This window comes from Suricata suricatta, chromosome 2 (genome assembly GCF_006229205.1).
Source record: "Suricata suricatta isolate VVHF042 chromosome 2, meerkat_22Aug2017_6uvM2_HiC, whole genome shotgun sequence".
In the NCBI taxonomy this organism is placed as follows: domain Eukaryota; kingdom Metazoa; phylum Chordata; class Mammalia; order Carnivora; family Herpestidae; genus Suricata; species Suricata suricatta.
Genome location: NC_043701.1, coordinates 80,939,962 through 80,960,802, shown reverse-complemented (window position 1 = coordinate 80,960,802; position 20,841 = coordinate 80,939,962). Strand labels below are relative to the sequence as shown.

The 20,841-nt window shown below is 36.4% G+C and overlaps 1 protein-coding gene across 1 annotated transcript in view; it reads right to left on the bottom strand.

Moving 5' to 3' along the window:
- The window catches only part of PPP1R9A (protein phosphatase 1 regulatory subunit 9A), a 314,086-nt gene that overhangs the window by 77,578 nt on the left and 215,667 nt on the right, over window positions 1-20,841 (bottom strand). Inside the window, exon 6 of the mRNA XM_029918866.1 lies at window positions 17,866-18,001. Coding sequence (XP_029774726.1) covers window positions 17,866-18,001 — 136 coding nt within the window. The remainder of the gene's footprint in view (window positions 1-17,865; window positions 18,002-20,841) is intronic.

Below are 20,841 nucleotides of genomic sequence, written 5' to 3'. Positions count from 1 at the left end.
TATAATCCACTCTCCCTTGAACATGGGCTGGACCTAGTGACCCTCTTCTAAATTCCAGAATACAACAAAAGTGATGGGATGTCCGTTCTGAGATTGGTTTATGAAAAAATTATGACTTGTATCTCTTTCATCCTCTTGCTCTTGAGAAATGAGCTGCCAAGTTGTGTGCGGCTCTATGGCGATGCCTATGTAATAGGGAACTGAGGTTTCTGGCCAGCAGCCAGCAAGGACCTGAGGTGTGCCAGTGGTCACTCGAGGGAGCTTGGAAGTGCGTCTTCCGTGTTCTGCCAACAACTGCCAGGGGGCCTGGAAGCAGATCTTCCCCCAGTGGGGCATGAAAAGGACTGCGGCTCTGGCCGACACCTTTTTTTGCATGGGACAGATCTTGAGTCAGAGGCATTCAGTTAAATGGACCCCAAGATACTGTAATATATAAGTATTTTCTATTTTAAGTTGCTGAGTTTTGGTGGTAATTTGGTATACAGCAACAGACAGGGGGTACTGCCATAACAAATGCAGAAAACTGAGGAAGAGGCTTTGGAAACAGGCAGTGAAGGAAGGCCGGGAGGATTGTGAAGAGTACTTTAAAGCAAATCTAAATTGCCTGGAACACACTGTGTATGGAAATCTGGAGGGATGGGGGGAGGGGTTCTTGTGTAGTGGCAGAAAGCTCAGCAACGCTATCACCTTCTACAAGGAGAAAGTAAGAAACGTCCCTAGTGAACGGAGTGATCTAGCTAAGTAGTTTTCCAAACAAGTGTTGAAGGTGCTGCTTGATTTCTTCTTGCTGCTTACCGTAAAATGTGACCGAAGAGAGAAATTGAGAGGACCATTAAACAGAAAGGAACTAAGACTTTGATGGTTTTGAACGTCTTGATTCTATAAATAAGAAATAGTTTCCAAAGTTCAAGCCCAGGATACTGCCAGGAGAACATGGTCGAAAACTGAAGCAGAGGGTGGAACTAAAATCTTTTGTTAAGAACTTAGGTATGGTGGTTAGTTAAAAAATTAAAAATAAAAATTCCACTATTAGGTATTTACCCCAAAATTTCTACAAAAACACTAATTCAAAATGATATATGCACCCTATGTTTACTGTAGCATAATTTACAATAGTCAAGATATGGAAGCAACCCATGTGTCCATTGATGGATGAATGGATAAAGAGATGTGGTATGTATATGTGTGTACGTGTATATATATATATATATATATATATATATATATATATATATAGAGAGAGAGAGAGAGAGAGAGAGAGAGAAATATTACTCAGTCATTAAAAAGAATGAGATCTTGCCATTTGTGACATGAATAGATCAAGAGGGTATTATGCCAAGTGAAATCAGTCAGAGAAAGACAAATACTGCATGATTTCACTCATATGTGTAATATAATAAAACCAATAAATAAACAATAAGCAGAAACAGACCCATAAATACCAATAACAAAATGATGGTTGCCAAAGGGGAGGGAGGTAGGAAGATGGGCAAAATAGGTAAAGGGGAGTAGGAAATGCAGGTTTCCAGTTATGGAATGAATCAGTCACAGGGATGAAAGGTACAACATAAAGAATATAGTCAATGGTATTGTAATAGCATTGTATAGTGGCAGATGGTAGCTACACTTGTGGTGAGCATAGTAATATGTATAAACTTGCCAAATCACTGTGTTGTACACTTGAAACTAAGGTAACGTTGTGTGTCAACTACACTTCAATTAAAAAAAAAAAAAGAGGGCTGATGAATAGCAGTTACATGTACTACAATTTGTAATATTCCATTATCAAAGCAGTTTTCAACCACAGTTTCTCAAGTTTTTCTTTCTAGGAATATCCTAATTCTATCTATCTCAAACTCTATAATTTTTCCCACTTCAACTCCAACTTTACTCTATTGAATTTGTTGATGAGTATTCAGATACCAAATATTTTTTTAAAGACTTTCATTTTCTTTCTTTCTTGGAAGAAATTCTCTTAAAATAATTAAGTTTTTTATTGCTTGTTTATTTTTGAGAGTGTGACCGAGACAGAGTGTGAGCAGGGGAGGGGCAGAGAAAGAGAGACAGAATCTGAAGCAAACTCCAGGCTCTGAGCTGTCAGCACAGAGCCCGATGCGGGGCTTGAACTCGTAAACTATGAGATCATGACCTGACCCGAAGTTGGATGCTTAACAGACTGAGCCACTCAGACACTCCAAAATAATTAAGTTTCCAACTATAATTATATTCATTGAAAAAAATTAAATATGACCCCTAAAAGAAGAATTCTGAACTTAGGGAACATATATTTTTTATAATGTGTTATAAGCAAGTCTTTCGTGTGCCCTAAAGAGAAATACTCTATTTTCCAAGGCTGTTCACTATCCAAACACCATTAAAAAGGTAATCTGAAAGAAAGGCTATCAGTGCCTCTGCTCACAAGACACACAGAGAAGTCGGAGACCCATAAGGGAATTGTCTCCCAATGATATCTACCCTTGTTTCTATACCATCTTGGCTTCTGATAAATTTTCTCGTTAGTATGATTCTCTCTCTCAGCTACACTGACCAGCGTGACCCAAAGTGGTTGGGACTAAATCCGTTCAGGCTATTTCATATAATTAAGACTACTATCAAATGAACTTTAAACAGCGGAATGAGTCCAATGTACAGTAACTGAGATCAACCATATTCCCCCGGCTTTCAGCCCTTACTGGCTAAGTAAGTCCTATAAACCATCGGCGTGGTGTCTACCTTAGAAACTCAGGTGGCTTTATCCTTAAACTTCTTTATTTATTTCACTTGGCCTAAGGTATTAGTCCAGATATAGCAGGATGTATCAGTGACTGCACAGACTTGATACTGGCCCACAAGAAGAAAGTCTAGGGGGCGCCTGAGTGGCTCAGTTGGTTAAGTGTCCGACTTCAGCTCAGGTCATGATCTCACAGTTCGTGGGTTTGAGCTCTGACAGCTCAGAGCCTGGAACTTGCTTCTGGTTCTGTGTGTTCTTCTCCCTCTGCCCCTCCTCTGCTCATGCTGTCTCTCAGAAATAAATAAATTTTCAGAAGAAGAAGAAGAAGAAGAAGAAGAAGATTCTATCATCTATAATATCCCTGGCCAGCAAGGTGATATTGATCTGAATCCCTTCTAGGACTGAGGTGGTGTCCCTGATCACATCATCTAAAGTCAGGAAGAAATTTTGTACCACCTTATCTAATTAAATGAGTCTAATCCTAAGAATAATTGCCTGCATGATGCATATAAAAAAATAAGTCATCTGTCACTCAGGAAATTAACCTTGAGTAACCAAGAGCAGTCTCATTTTAGAAGGATCTCTAGAATCATCTAAGGGCTACATGGCATACTGAGAGTGTTTCTTTAAACATAGAAGTTTTCTTATGACCAACCTCGTGGTGAAGCTATGTGAGCAACTCAAAGAGTTTAATCAATTGCCACAATTTGTTTCTGTGATTTGCCATCCCAAACTTAACCTGTTAGTCTGTAATTTTCCAGGTGACAGACTAATCAGGTCATTGACAACACCTTAAGAGTCAGTAAAAAAAGACAACAAGGTTCATCAAAGGAAGTACAGGGCAGAGCTATAAGAATGGCCTTGAGTTATGCCCACTGAGCAAAGTGACCAGGTCCATTTTGGGGTCTGCGTAGCTAGTGCTGAGAGTGGAAAGCCTAGTAGACAGTTTGGGACAGCTTAGCTGAACTCTTAGGGAACCAAGCCCAGGCATTTCAAGCAGCCTCTAGGAACTGAAGGCCTTACTGAGCGAGAGGCCTCGTTTCTACAAAGTGGAAAGCTGCTACTTGTTCATGTAAATCTAAGATGCTGCTGGGCCAGGTCTGTAGCTTTCTTGAATGTGTCATTTCCATTTGACAAGCAAAGTTTGTTGGGCCTTTCCGGCCTTATTGGTCAGGAGTTCAAGCTGACCTATCTCAAACTGAAAATACTAGACCAGAGGGTCACAAGGCCTCCATGGGCCTGACATGCAGTTTCAGTTCCCACACGAGCTTAAAAGGGTGATGGTGGTGGGCACTTGAGGGGAAGAGCACTGGGTGTTGTATGGAAAACAATTTGACAATAAAATATTATGGAAAAAAAAAAGGCTAATGGCTGTCTTTTTCCTTCTTTTTTTCGGTTGCTGCATCAGACATGCAGTGTTGTTATATTGGGAAATGGCTGCGTGGTCTGGCAGCCATTACATGTTTAAATAAGCTATGATTGCTCCTTCTTTGGCTGGGATTCTATATTCTTCCTTTTGGACCATCTGGGAGAAAACAGGGAGAGTGACCTACATGTGCTACTATTAGTGTTCTCTGTGTGGCAATCCCTGAGTGGGAGAATCTCCACTGGCACTGACGGGACAATGAAGGGCAGGTGTATGCATAACACATCAGTTCCATTATAAGTGGAGCAGTGGAAGTCGAGTGCCTCCCAAAGTAACCCAGCATACTCAAGGGGTTCATATAGCATTTAGTCTCTCTGGAGGACAAAGAGATCTTAGCCTGTCCCCTCGTCACCTTCCTCCTTACAGCAGCTGAGTTCACGTTAGAGAAGGGAGGCATCGAGGGGCATGGAGGCAGAGGGCAGCTCTGTGCCACTAATAAAGCACACTAACTTTCAGTTTAGAGTGGTGTGGTGAGTACCCGTGGAAGTTTAACCAAACTTCCAATGTCTACCACCTAAACCACTACATAAAGCACTATATATCACTGCTGATACAACCCAGTTAGCTTTTTGGAATCTTTGACCCAGCAGCCACAGCTTAGCAGGAACTGTTATGGAGGCTTTCTCAACCTGGGGTCCAATCCTAAGTTTGATTTGGTTAGAACATAAGGAATGGGGAAGTTTTACAACGCGATGAGGCTGACTGTAAGAATTTAGCCAGATTGTTGTGGGACACTTTCTCATTCCCCAGCAGGTTACTTTCATCAGCACTGTAGACAATTTAGGATCAAAATACTCATGGATGGTTTCCCACAGGACTTTGGCTATCTCACAGATCTCTCCCTGACAGGACCAATATTGATATTCCTTTATAGCAACTAAGACGCACCACAAAATACTTTGAGACCTTTTGCTGTCTGAATGTCTACAGCTGGCATAACAAACTGCAGAAGGGGTTGAGTCAAAAGGCAGTCTAATTGTTGCTATCTCTCCTTAATTAGCCTAATATGCCTTGCTCCATTACCTCCACAATGAACTGACTAAGCTCTAAGGATTTCCCAGGCTCCTGAGTGTGACAATTGAAAGTCCCTTCCTTTCAAGCTAGGTGTCAGTGTGTTTCTCTATGACTGTGGTCCGAGCAAGGTCCGAATGTTCCTCTAACCCATTCTGGGTCTTTGTACTAGCTGACATGGACTATCATATTTTTGTGCTGATTCCTCAAAGCCCAATTTCCACAGAGCGCTCAGAAGAAGCCCAGATGATAACTGCACAAGCAGGCACGTGTGGAGACGAACCCTGAGCTTAGGGAACCTGCGTATTTTATAACAGGGAATGTTACTACGTTACTATGATTCTTTTACACTATGGTTATTTGGCCTTTTGACGAGGTGCCTTGAAAGTGCTTTAAATTCTTTGCCATATATACTTATTGTTTCCAAAACAAAATAGTGAGCTTCTTGGGAGTGTAAACTATAATTTTCCATGGCTCAATATTCCTAATTCAATTCCTCTTAACAAATGCTATCCACTCACTCATATATAAATGCCACTGTCTTTAAGTCCCTGATAAGTAAATTCTAGATGAGGAGGGAACTAAAGATCCTTATTTTTCCCACTGAGATCCAGAACCAAACAGTCAACAGACCAAAGCAGACACTGCAATTTCATATTGGCAGCCTTCCTTGTGTTTCATTTTACTTGCCAAGGAGACAAGGAAACTCATTTGGATGCCAGCAGAACTGTGGGAAGGGACAGAGAGACTTGTATTTCCCCCGAGTTTATAATCTGCGGAAGAGAACAACCACAGGGACCAAAGCGGCACATGTTACATTACTTTAATAATTCTATAATTATACATGTTGAATCTTGGAAAATATGGCGTATGCATATACAATGCCACTCATGTGATTGCAAAAATGCTAACAGATCATCAGATAGAACCAGGAGTTATAGAAATGAAAAGGTAAAATCAATACAACATCACTTCTATGGATTATCTGTGAATTAATGATAAATCCAACCTCAATTTTACAATTTCCTTTGAGAGAGAATAAGTCTACTTCTTTCCTCACAGCTCTCTGGTGGTTCGCAGCAGCAATTCTTTCTGACAAAGTCTCTGCAATGCCAGGACTCGAAGGTCCGTTTTCCTGGTGTCCTTAGGCCGGACAACCCCAGCGCTGATCACAGCTAATGCCTTCCCTCGGTCTCCCACCATCCGAGGCCTGCTACAACACATATTCGCTTTCACTGCGTCTGAGGCCGGGTGGGGAAATGTGTAATTTTAAAGAAGTACCATGAGATTGTCACACTGAGGCAAGTCTGAAACAGTCTTAGAGTCATTTGCTAAGGGCTGGGGAGCAGGAAGGAGGTTGGGGTCACTTTATATCCATGTAACTGTTAATGAAAGAACTGTACATGACAGATTTTAATTTTTTCATTAGATATTGAGCTGACAGAAAGACTATTGATTGAACATAGAGGTGGCATATGAATAATAATAAAACCACTACCAGTGAACCACCTAATACAAGAAAAGGAGCAGCAGCGCCACATGGTACAGTCCTCCGTATGTGCGCTCTTGCTCCTAGTTTAGTTGCTTGCCTTTCAAAGTAATTCTGATGAATATTACCATTCTTGGTTTTTCTTTATTTTTATCATATTTATGTAGAGTAAAACAATGCATCATCTGTTTTTTAATGGTTTTCAACTTCAAATAATGGAATCCTATTGTATTCTTGTGTGCCTTTCTTAATTAAATGGTATGTTCCTGAGATTCTACCAGTTGTGGCATTGCTGAAACAACTTCTGTACGTCACCCATTCTCTTGGTGGCAGAGATATCACTTGTATCCAATTTTTTTCCTCTTAGAAGAAAAGTATTAGAACAATTCTTACAACCCATGTATATAAGACTTTTACTAAGTGTTTGGTATAAAATACAATTGTTGAGTCAACTTTACTAGATGTCAGGTTGTTTTTCAAGCTGGATGGGCCAATTAATATTCCTGTGTTCAGAGAATAAAAGTTTCTTTTACTCCACATCCTCAGCAAAACTTAAAATATCCCACTTAAATCAATTCAGTAGATACCAAATGGTATTTCATTTTGGTTTTTAATCTTCACATCCTGATTGCTAATATGCTTGCGCATTTTTTCATAAGTTCATTGGCCACTGAGGTTTCCTTTTCTATGACATGACCATTAAAGCCAATGGTATTCTTGGGGCACCTGGATGGCTTGGTCGGTTGAGCGTCTTACTTCAGCTCAGGTCATGATCTCATGGTCTGTGGGTTCGAGCCCCGTATCATGCTCTGTGCTAACAGCTCAGAACCTGGAGCCTGCTTTGGATTCTGTGTGTGTGTGTCTCTCTCTCTGCCCCTCCCCTGATCATCCTCCGTCTCAAAAATAAACATTAAACAAAAAAAAGGAATGCTATTCTTTTCTTATTGGCTCACAGAAAGTATTTTTTATACGACTCTCTATCAGTTTGCTATTTTTAAAATATTTTCTTCCAGCTTCTGGTCTGCCTTTCTCTTACATAAAGGTATTCTTCTGATAAACAGAAGTTCTTAATTTTAATGTAGTCAATTTTCTCAATCCTCCTTTTATAGTTTTGCTTTCTTAGGTGTTTCATGTAGAAAATTTCTTACAATGAAGTCATAAAGATAGTCTTCTATGGTATCTTCTAAATTTTCTTTTTGCATCTAAGTAGTTGATCCACTTGGAGTGAATTTTTGGATACAGACTGAGATGGGGATTGCAACTACACCATTTTCCCTTCACTGAGAAGCCTAATGTCCCCCAGCTCACCGGGACTGTGATCTGCATGACTAATCCAATTTTCACATATGTGAGGGACTGCTTCCGGACTTCGTGACCAACTTGTTCCTTCTTTTGCTCCAGGGACTAAATTTCTACAGCTTATTAATAAATATCTCTCTTCTAAGACACGTAAAATGTTATTTTTTTTCTGGTCCATTGTTCTTTCCTGAGGATTTCAGCAATAGTTACCAAAATTCTATTTTTAAATTCTTTACAATTCTTTTTACTGGCATTGCATTGAATGTATAAATCGACTCAGAGAAAACTGACTCAAACTACTGAATCTTCTAATCCATGAACAAGCCTTCTTTTTTCTTTCATATAAGCTTTCTTTAATATATTTCAATAAAATTCTTTCCATGAGGGTCTTACCTATGTTTTATCAGGCAAGGTCTTGCCTTCTCCCAAAGTAATAGTTTATAAGTTATATTCTCTCTGTGTAGACACACTGAAATACATGCTATATTTTCTATTAATTATATGCCCAGCAAGTCTGCTAAAATCTTATATTTCTAGTAATGGATCTATAGGCATATTTGAGGTTTTCCAAATAGATAATCACATCACCTGGGGCACCTAGGTGGCTCAGTGGATTAAGAGTCAGACTTGGTTTCAGCTCAGGTCATGATCTCGTGGCTTCGTGGGTTTGAGCCAAACGGCATCTGCACTGGCAACACGGAGCCTACTGGGATTCTCTGTCTCCATCTCTCTCTGCCCCTTCCTGACTCACAGTCTCTTTCAAAAAAAATAAAACTTTAAAAAAGTCTTATTTCTTCTTTTCCAATATATTTTTTACTTTTCTTGCCTTCTAGTATGATGTCAAATGCAGGTGGTGACTGATTTTCAAATATGAAACCATACTTGCATTACTGACTAAACTTAATGACATCAATATCTCTTTTAAATGTTCTTGGATATGATTTGTTAATATCTTATTTAGGCTTTTTTTTTTTTTTGCATTGTCTTATGAATAAGATGGTCCTGTAAGTCTTCTTTATCATCATTATTTGGTTTGGTACCAAGGTTATACCTCATTACCTCATACATCTCACACTCTCAAGGTTTACTACATTCCTAGTATCAGAGTTGTACACTAGTTCACTAGTGTACTTGTTTACTTTTGTCCTCTGGAAGAGGTTGCACAGGACTAGAGATATTAGTTCCAGTTTGGTATAATTGATAAAATAACTAAGGTCTTATCTTTCTTTCCTTTCTCCTTTTTTTCCTCCCTTCCCTACTCATTTCCTCCCTGCATCCACCCTCTCCTGCTGTCTGTTACTCATGGTGATTTGTACTTTGAAATCGTAAGCTCATTTTTTTTTAAACTTTTACATTTAGACTTTGATTGAAGATGAATACCTCAATAGAGGGTATGCTTTTTTATTCTCTTAAAGGTAGCATAAATTCAGGAAGCTGCTCAAGCTTCTCCAATTAGACATCTCACTTTGGGCCCTGGGCTTTGTCTATTGTAACTCCAAGCAAGAGCAATTACCGTCTCATCATAATATGCAGAACACTTAGGATAAATATAACAGTACGAAGGTGAAAGAAGCCAGATATTAAAAAGTATGTACCTTATGGTTCTGTTCAAATGACATTCTAGAATTTACAAAATTAACCTATCATGTTAGAAAACAGATAGATTGTTGGTTTGGGCTGAGAGTAACTGCAAAGTTCTATAAGGAAGTTATTTGAGATAATGAAAATGTTCTGTATCTTGACGGTAGTGGTGGTGATTCATGAAACTGTCTACCTACATAAATACATTTAAAATTGGTGCATTTTATTGTATACAAATTATCTTTCATTGACTTTAATATATGAAATATGAATATATAATGATAAAAAAATCAAACTACACTTAAGATTCACACAATTTTATGTCAATAAAATAATTTTTTAAAATCCTTTTAAGAACTGGAATTTCAGAAATCCAGTAAGAGTTTTTACCACTACCCTTACAAGCATCAGTATCAGATTAAAATAAATGGGAGTACTTATCAGACCTGCTAAACTTCCATAATAAAGCTGCTTCAGAACACTGGTTTCAGTCAGGTCACCTTTTAGTTCTTACTGCTGATGAAAATATATTTCTATGACTGATGGCTATTGGGCAAGAGAAAAGAAGATGGCTATCTATGCAGTATGGGTCTTGACATCATTTAGGCCATTTCAACTATTCTGTTTCTATTGTATGGTTTATTCAATTATGACTAAAAAGGAGTCAAGTCAAGGTGAGTCGCCAAATTCCTATTTCTAAAGTCCAAAAGTTTTCAAGGAATAAGTATGTATATTCATTTTTTCTCGTTTTTACATGCAAACAATTTTGGTGCAGGGTGGTAGACACAGGTCTTCTTGCAAATTCCTGTTCTTTCAAAACAATTACAATGTGGAAGTAAAAGCCCGTGGAAAGGCGCTAAATCCAAAATACAAAAGGACAAGTACACATTATTTCTCAGTGCCTATCTCCAATCAGTGCCTGCCAGGCTTGACAATCCTTCCAGCCATGTGCACTATGCCAGTCTTCCTTCACTATCTTAGGTTATGCTAACTAAGTTTTATTCTCCTCATTTAACTCTATTCTCCAATTTTCATCTTAATATCCTTTGAGTGATTCAATTCAGCTCAATTTCTTGGCTTCCTCTAACCCTCCCAGTGCTAGACTCATGCTAGTATGTATTCAGAATCAACCAGCTATTGAAACCTGTCATTAAAGAGATTACAAACTAGTGGGGGATATTTATGGGTAAATAATATGAGAGAGAGAGAGAGAGAGAGAGAGAGAGAGAGCGCACAGTACTACTGACTCATACAGAAAAGGGCCCCAACCCAGCTGAAAAAGTCTAAGAAGACTTTGTAGAGAAGAGACATGACACCTTAACTGAGCCCTGAGAAGTGAACAGGATTACAGGGCATACAAGGGTGACCAAGGATGGGTGCAGGGAATGGCATTCCAGGAAGAGAAGAGACAAGGAGCAGAGGCATGGGAAAGCCACAGACTCCTTGGGCCCACTGAACAGTAAGGCTGATAAGGTCCATCTCCCATGGTGCCTTTTTAGTATAAGAGGCACCTTTTTGGTATAAAATTATATTCCACTTAAAGGTGAAAAGAATTTAAGTTGGAAAAATACTGTCATTTGTGTTTATTTCTGCAACATCTCTTTAATACTGCAAAGCCTGTAGTTCATCACTGTACTACAGAATTGTTCTAGTATGATTTTTAGGATGTATAATGTCTACACTCTCAGAGGAATTTAATGGCATAGAAGATTTGATAGAATTTATTTAGTATTTTGTAACTCACTCATGAATAAACATCATCACAATGTGGTGGTTGGAAAGAAGATAACATGAAAATATTCAAATCACTTGCATTCCGATAAAATAAAGAAAATAAGCTACAAAAGATGACATTATTTAGGGAAAAGATTCTATTTTAACCTCTATGTTCCTTTGACACGATCCATCTTCTTGTCTGTGCTCAATATTATAAATAATAATGTTTTCACATATAAAAAATATATTTCTAAGGAGGATCTTTCAAGTATAGGGGGATGTCTAACTCCAGGAGATTGTGTGTGTGTGTGTGTGTATGTGTGTGTGCGCACACGTGTGTGTGTGTAACTATACACTGCTTAGCCTAGATCAGCTTAGATATAATTTTCATTTAAATGTTTTCCAAGCATCTTATGATTCCAAGTTTCAAGGGCAATAACCAGTACTGTAGATTTTGGGATTACAAACTAAAGGATGTAATTAAATTTAATGTTTTTAAAGATCCAAATTGAGTGCAAACATATGGTATCTGTCCTTCTCTGCCTGGCTTATTTCACTCAGCATGACACCTTCGAGGTCCATCCACTTTCCTACAAATGGCCATATGTCATTCCCTCTCATTGCCATGTAGTACTCCACTGTGAATATATACCACATCTTCTTGATACACTCATCAGGTGATGGGCATTTAGGCTCTTTCCATGATTTGGCTATTGTAGAAAGTGCTGCTGTGAACATTGGGGTACATGTGCTCCTAAGGTCATGGAGTGGGGGCACTCGTGGAGAGAAGCACTGGGTGTTATATGGAAACCAACTTGACAATAAACTATTAAAAAAATTAAACAAACATTTTTAAAAATCCAAATTGGAGACTGTAAACAAATTGTTAAAAACGTTTTATATTTCTCCTATTCTTCAGGCTCCTCTTATCACTGTAATCCAATCTCCATTTTAAACATACCTGACTTCCATTTTAAGCTCCTCCATTTCTGTTACTAGCAGCTAACGATAGTGAGAATTGTTTTATTACGTAAAGTGTAATATGTCTTTAGACGCTTTGCTATGTCCGTCGTGTGAATCATGCAAATAAGTAAGTACTCCTATAATTTAAAGATACTCTGCATTTAGTGTTTTGAAAAATTAAAAACTTTTTATCCAAAGATTATTTTCTAAAATAGCAATACTGGAATTAAAAAACAATGTGTACACTGTATCCTATAAACATCATACAGCCTTGTCCTTGGGTATCTTTTTCTTCCCCTTTAATATAAATTACAAAATATTTAAAGTGTTAAGGGTTAAACATATCCACGGTTAAACAAACGTTAGGGAGTGAGTCCAACTTGCAGAACCTGCACCTGTAATAAGTGCTATATTTCAAAATCAAGTACTATTTTCAAATGATAATTTTTCCAACTATTATTCAATGTGCAAACCGGCTCTAGAGAAGTTCCTCAGACCACAGAGCTAGTTAATAAGACACACAAAATACTTAATTTCACACATGGAGCAGAAAAGTACAGATAAGCATTATTTTCCACCAAAAAACAAACCTTAAGGAAATCGTTGTTATTGTTATTGCAGTTGCCAGACACTCCTTGCAATTCAGCCACAGTGTTCTAAAATGGTTGACAACAAAAATTAAAGAAGGCTCTTTCCCCATTAAAGAGAGCAGCCTAATGATAAAGGATAGAGAAGGCACTGACTTTCCGGGGCTGCCATAACACACACGTTTGAGAAGTGAGAGAATGCCCCCCACCCGTAGGTTCTCAACATTAAGAACAGGGTAAAGTCAATCCACATTGTTAAAGGGCCATCCATAGTAATTGTGATCTCTTGTTCACACAACACAAGCTGTTTCCAACCAGGGACAGCAAACAGCAGGAGTCAAATTTAACGTTATCACTGTAATGCTTTTCACCTAAAAATTGTATTCTTATAAACCATTCAACACTTATGCGAACCATAGCTTCCATTATATTTCTGTCTCTAATTATTACATGTTAACACAAGCAATAAAAATGCATTTCCATGTAGGTGGCTGCTCTAAATTGTATTTAGTACTTCAAAAGATTCTAAAAATGAAACTACTTTTCTCATGATAGAGTTATAATAATATTAATTCCAGTGATGAAAAAAATTACGGATGTGAGATTAAATTATGTTTTAAGAGAAGGAGCCGCCTCGGTTTCTAGAATGATGATTAACCTTGTTATAAACTACTGCCTGAAGAGACTTTAAAATAACACCTATAATCTAAGACTTTAAAATGTAATAAATACAATATTTTTAAAAAGCAAACCAAAATAATCATACAACTTCAAAGTGCAGGTAAAATACTTTATTCTAATGTGAACGACCAAATGTATTTCTTAATTCAAAAAAGTGGTACAGCACTAGTTCAAACTTCCTTTCTAGTCTGAGCCCAACTGTATTTCACATGGCATAATGATCTTCGATAGAAACATCTACCCACAATTTATACTCATGACCCATGTTACACAAAACATATACCAAAATTACATATTCCCACCATTAAAAAGCAAGACATTTATAGTTGTGGAGTATGACAAGAGATTAAATTTGTTATTGAAAATTAAAATCTAGTTGAAAAATTTACCATACCCCCAGAATTTCGTGGGATAGTGCTGACTGTGTGAGGGGCTTACTGAAATCCTCCATCGTTACCTTCCAGATTGTTTAAAAAAGAAAGAAAGAAAAAGAAATGAACAATAATTCTATTATCCAGAAAGGCAGTTGCTAATTACAGATATATTCAGATCTATATTTTAAATGTTCCAATTATTCAGATTTAATCTTCCTTTTCTTTACAGGATTCTGCCCTTTATTCTTCAGGCTTTGGGCAGGGCCTTTTTAACTTTTTTTTTTTTTAATCACAACATTTCACAGAGAGTAAACAGAAACAGGAATGTAAATTAAAATTGATTTGGCTGTTTGCTTATTTTAAACTTTTCTGGTTTAAATATTTAGGAGAAAAAAACCAGAAAGAGTAGAAATTTAAGTAAAGTTTGTGGACTACCTATAAATTTTGAAATCTACTGAATTACCACTTATAATTTCGTAAAGCATTAAAACAGTTTTATACAAGCACACATAATACATGATAAGGTATTCTTAATCCTAAATATGGTTTTGGTAGAGAACTACTGTACATTTACAATTTCAGGATACGTTTCTCAAGCTGCAATGTCTTCCCCACAGGCAATTCAGGCAAGCAACTCCCCTCTGTCAACGTGACAAGTTCCAAGGAAGAATCAACCTTGGATGATTTGACCCAAACCAGAAGCTATCTATCCTTCAGACAATGCTGATCTAAGCCCTGGCTCTGGAAATTAGTTGGATGAACTCGGTTGTTCTGCATTTCATTAGAGGTTTCCCTGGCTAGCCCAGTGAATGTCACAGGGGATACTGTGAAATAAAAATGATTCTAACTTTGAAATCACAAGAAAATTCCATAAATGATAAGAAAAGTGAGAAGCCAAGTGATTGATTACACAATTCAGGATGAACAACAATGTGTAAATCAATACATTGTTCAATAACATATAAAATTAACTCAGTTATTCAAGGACCATTTACCCACTGGATAACCAATACTGGTTTTTCTCACCTTCATTATGTCTCTTGGCCATTTTACTTTTCATTAACAAAGAGGGAGAGAGTAAATAAAAAATAGGGACATACCACTCAAATTGATTTAACACTATTTGGTAGTATTAGTAAAAAAAAAAAATTAATTTAAATCAAATAGATAAAGTATTTATGCAAGAGTGGATTTTCATTATTTGGACAGCTTCATTTCTCCTATGCACAGAAAATCAACAGTTGGTTTTAACTGAGCATGTTTTGGCAACACACAGGAAAGGGAGAATTATAAGTCAGAGAGGAGCATGAGAAAGAGACAAAGAGAAAGACTCTTTGACCTTTCCAGTAAAGTGAAGGTTACTTGGAATAACATAGTAGCAAGCATCTGATTTCTATTTCTACAACTTGAAGACCAAAGAAAAAGTTTCACCTAGAGCTAAACTCTAATTTACAAAACAAAACCGTATACTCAATTATTCTACCCTTTAAGTCCTATCTTCATAGGATACTTATGGAGTAGCTATCTAGAATAAGATTAATTCTCCAAGTACTGGATTCCCTATTATTAGAAATACAGAATAAAGAATCACATAACCTAAGTATTACAAGAAACTCCATACTCAAAACAGGAATGCTCTTCCCAACATCTCTTGTTCCCCAGTTTCTCTTGTGTGTGCCTGAACATAGACCCATCAGTCCACACCATTCAAAAACAGCAACATGTTGTAAGGAGGCCCAACTTTGGAGACAGGAAGATTCTATTCCCATCCTAAATCTGCCAACTACTGACTGCATGACTAGAAAAAGCCTCATTTGCTTCATTTTTAGAAAAAAAGTCTCTTCCATGTGCTGTAAAGATTATATGAAATTTTGCAGGGAAATGCACCTTGCAAAATATCAGGCACTAAATATTTGTTTATCCTTCTTAGTCCTGAAAAACACCTGCTCAAGTGACAATCAACTTTGCTTTCTTTAAAAAACAACAACAACAACAAAAAGCAAAAACAAAAAAACTAGGCAAACAAAAAAATCTTTATGATGTGCCCTTAAGTATGAAAGTCGAGTAACAAATATTCATTTTGCATTTACTCAAATTAGAGAAAATCTAGCGTCAAACAAACAGCTTTAGTGACCTGAGCTGAAAACTTTTAGGGCTGAATGGAATCAATTCCTCAAAATAACTAGAAGAATGTAGTATGTAGCACGTGATCTAAAATTTTCACTAGGAGAGCCTTAAAGAATACCTCTTTCCTTTTTAGACTTGATGTTTTATTTCACAGATTAATGGACTATTAAAAACTAGAAAGAATTCAGAATTTTAGCCCAATTTATTAGAGCCAAAGATATTGAGGCCCACACTCTGGGAGGCCTGGCCTCCTCGTCTTCCCCCACCTGATGTCATCCAAACCGCCCTGAACGTCACCTCCAAATTCTTTCTACCCGAGTGAGCAGGTAAGAACCACACCTGCAGGGAATGCTTCTGTAATCCAAAAACAGGCTTGCAGCCAAACCAAGTCAGTGTCCTTGACAAAACCCGAAACACTAGCACAGAGAACAGAGGACTACTAGGTCAGATGAAAATTTAAATATTTGAGGAAATTGCTTTTGTTCCCTGCTTTTTAATTTCTAAATCCAAGATAATGTTTTCATATGTAATATCTCAGAATAAAAAAAATACTTGCCATTTCAAATGTGCTCGCTCTGCAAGTGAAAAATTAAATCAACTATATAAGATTCTAAGAGACTAATTTATTCACATGGAGACTGTATAATGTTTACTCTTTGATCAAAAGTTAATTGAAAACATACAATAAAATAAAAAAATTAAAAAGCAAAAAAGCAAAAAAAAAAGTTAATTGATACACCACTTTTACTTTTCTACTATAATAAATGGAGTATACATCCTCAGTAAACTTGAATCATATAAAAAACTAATATACATTTGGGCTAAAACATTCCAGACTAAATATATGTAAAAATATTTCAATGTCTGCTTATTAATCTTCCCTATGTCCTGGCTAGAAACCAAAATAAAAGCTCTGGAAAAAGAATATATTCAGATGAGCAGAGTTGAACATAAGAAGTTGCACCGTCCTTACATCAGCTGGTATAAATCATGTTTTACCTGAATATTTACTATGTTTATGGAGTATGAAATACCATGATTAAATTATTGGTGGATTTTTTTTTGGACATGCCAATATGAAACACATGCATGTTTAAACATGTTTATAATAAAGCATGTTGTCCCATTATATCAATGTACATTTGGCATTTACATTAGAAATAGACCAGCATCTGTATTGCATTACAACGCACAAGGTTTCCAGAGAGCCATTTTCACTCGGGGGTTAGCTTCTATTCATTTACTTGATCTTCTACAGAGAGCAGGATGCAAAATTATTCCAATATGTATCTACTCTAAGGAATATGTGCTGGTGGAAAGGCTTTGTTCTGCATTATGTTAGCACAAATCACAGTGAGCACTTCCAAAGAACTTTCTTCTCCCCCCAAAAAAAGAAACCTGAAAACACTCAGCACTTTTTAGTACTTTCCTGTGTATGTTTGTGTATGTATGTGTGTGTGTGTGTCTTTCTTCCATCAAAATGTTTACTCATTTTTTTTCAAACAGCATTACAAACTTAACTGTAGAAAACTGGGGGAAAATAAAAAAATATATAAAACAGAGACAACATCACGAAATTCAACAATAAAGACAGTTACCATTCACATAGTGGTATTTTTACTCTGTTTCAGTGAATTTCTTTTAATAGCTCAAAGATGACTTCTTTGAGTCCAAAGTCTTCATGCTGTAAGTAAGATACCATTACTTGATTCATCGGTTAACAACAATTCTAAGTAATACTTCTTTTCTGTGGAGTTGAATGTAGACATGTTCTCGAGAAACTGCAAAGAACCTATCCTACTTATTCACGGCAAAGAGTTTTGTAAAGTGGGAACGCAGTGGGAAGAAAGGTAGGAGGGACATTTGTGAGTGCCACTTACCTCGTCATCGTCAGCGTCGTACTGGGCATAGTGCTGTTCCAGCAGCTCTCTCTGGCGCCTCTCTTGTTCCAGCGTCTGGCTTATCAACTGGGCAACCTCACTCACTTGTCCTGGCTTTTCTCGCCCGATAACAAATCTGTAGGAAGGTGAAAAGAGACTAAAACAGTTAGACTCTAGGGCAGAAAGAAGACCTAAGAAAAGTAACTAAGCTTGATAGCTCATCATGGTCCATCAAGCCTCAAGAAAATATCACATACACACTGTAAAATGGTTTGCCTGGGTGGAAGGGGAGGTTCACTGAGCAACAGGACAGGTTACTGCAGACACAGCCCAAAGGAAAAGAAAGGCAAAAAGTAAAGGATGATAAAAAAAAAAATTACTTTGGGAGAAGAAAAAAGAGATGTAGTCTATTCTGTAGTACTTCACACACTTTTGATGCCCTACAATGTAGATGCAAACTCATAATTTCCTGTACAGTTGAACTTGAGAATCATTTCCACAATACTGTTCTCTTTACAATGCAAAAACTGCTTCCAAAACATTCTGAGGAATAGCATTCCTTACATGGGTAAGTGAAGAGGGGCACTGGCTTTTGCTAAGTTACTCTAACTTTGGAGATACAAAAAAGAAGGGAAAAGAAAACTAAAATAAGGAGAGGTGATGAATCTGAAAACTCACTTTTGGAGAAAGAAGTGTTAGGAGGAAGGGTGTGGTTTCAAGAAATAAAGGGACAAAGGGAAATACCTATTCATATTAATTACTATAAGAAAAAAGTATAAAGTAAAAGGAAGTCATTTGTTTATTGCAAGCTACAGTTAATTATAATACATTTCATCAATACTATGTGCCTGATTCACCAAATTAATATTCACTTCTTTACATCTTGTCACACTAATATATGGTTCTATTTTTAAATATATATGAGTAGTACATATGATTTAGTTTCTATCTATCATTTAATTTCATTATTTTGGATGTGTCTCTTTGTTTAATCTTGTTTCTACACTTAGAACTGATGCTTTCCTCTGATTAAAATAGATTGCTATATTCAATCATAAGTTTAAATGAAATATACCACCTTCTCTGTACAAATGCACTAAAAGCCAAAATTTTTATACTTAGATGTTAGGAATTGTCTTTATAGCAGCATTTTTCTGTAGTTTCAAGCAGGATTCTGAAATTATGCTCGGTGTTCATTTATCATTTGAGTTTTTTTCCTTGGGGATCAAGTAGATTTTGTAAATTCTATAATTTCCATCCTTATTCAGGTAGCTTGCACATAACAAAATATATCTATTTTAAATGTACAATTTGATAAGTCTGACAAGTGTATAAAACTGTAATCACCACGTCAATAAAGACATAGAAAATTTCCATCAGCCTAAAATATACCATTTACTTTTCTAATAAATCATCCTTACCCTGGGACCATATTAGGTTTGTTTTTTTCTATAGTTTCATAAAAATAGAATCACAGAGTGTCTTACTTCTTTGGCTCACCATAATGTTTTGAATACTTACCCATGCTGTTTGAAGTTTCAGTAATTCGTCCCTTTTTATTACTGAATAGTACTTCCTTGTGCCAGATGTATTACATTTGGTTTATCTATTCTTCTATTGATGGATATTATAAACGAAGTTACTATAAATATTTGTGTGAAAACCTTTGTGGGGACATGAGTTTTCATTTCCCATAGACAAACAACTAACAGTAGAATTAATATTGTATGATTGTATATGTTCAACTTTTAGAGAAATAGCTAAATTGTTTTCAAAGTAGTGGCACCATTTTATATTCCTACTAGCAATGCATGAAAATTACAGTTGCTTTCTATCCACATCAACACTTAGTTTTGTCTTTTAACCTTATACCTTAAAACTTCTAATGGTTTTCATTTCCAATGCTTTGATGACCAATTATAGTAAGTATCTTTTCATGCACTTATTGACCATTCATATATCTTTTCCAGTGAAATACCTTTTCAAATCTTTTGCCAATTAAAAAAAACTGGGTTCTTTGGCTTTTTACCCTTGAGCTGTAATGGTTCTTTATATATTCTGGATGCATATCCTCAACTATGTATACTCTACATAACAAATACACATAGATACACACATACATGTAAATAATGCATGTATAGTGATTTATCTGATTTACCGTCTTCTCTCAATCTGTGGTTTACCTCTTAATTTTCTTAATTGTGTCTTTTAAGGAAGTCCAATTTATCATTGTAAAAAACATCTGTGCTTTTTGTTTCCTAAGAAATCTTTGCCTCATTTAAGATAGCTAAGATTTTTCCTGTTTTTTCTTCTAGAAGTGTTAATGTTTTGATTTTATCTTAGGTCTATATTATCTTTCAAATTAATTTCCATGCATGATATTTGATTAAGGTGGAGTTTTGTTATTTTCCAAGTAGATAACCAGCTGTTTCAATACCAATTTGTTGAAAGGACTATTCCATACTTCCACTGAATTACTTCATCACATTTGTTGAAAATCAATGGACTACATACTTGTGGGCTGATTTTTGGACTTTTCCAATATATTCAATTGATATATACTTATCCTTATGCCAATACCACACTGCCTCGATTACTATATAGTAAATCTTGAAACTAGGTAGTGTGAACTTTTCATCTCTGTGTATCTTTTCCAAAACTATTTTGATTGTTCTTATGTTATCTGCATTTTAATATAAATTTTAGAGTCAGCTTATCAATTTCTCTTAAAAGTCCACTGATGTTTGATTTGGGATTGCTTTGAATCTATAGATCCATTTGTGGAAAACTGACATCGTAATATTGAGCTGATCCATGAAGATGGTGCATCTCTGAATTTATTTAGATTTTCTTTACTTTCTTTCAGTAATATACTACAGTGCTCAGTATAAGGTTGTAGCTCTAGTTTGTTAAATTTACCTCTATTTATGTTTTTTCAAGTTATTATAAGTGGTACTGATTTTTAAATTTGTTTCT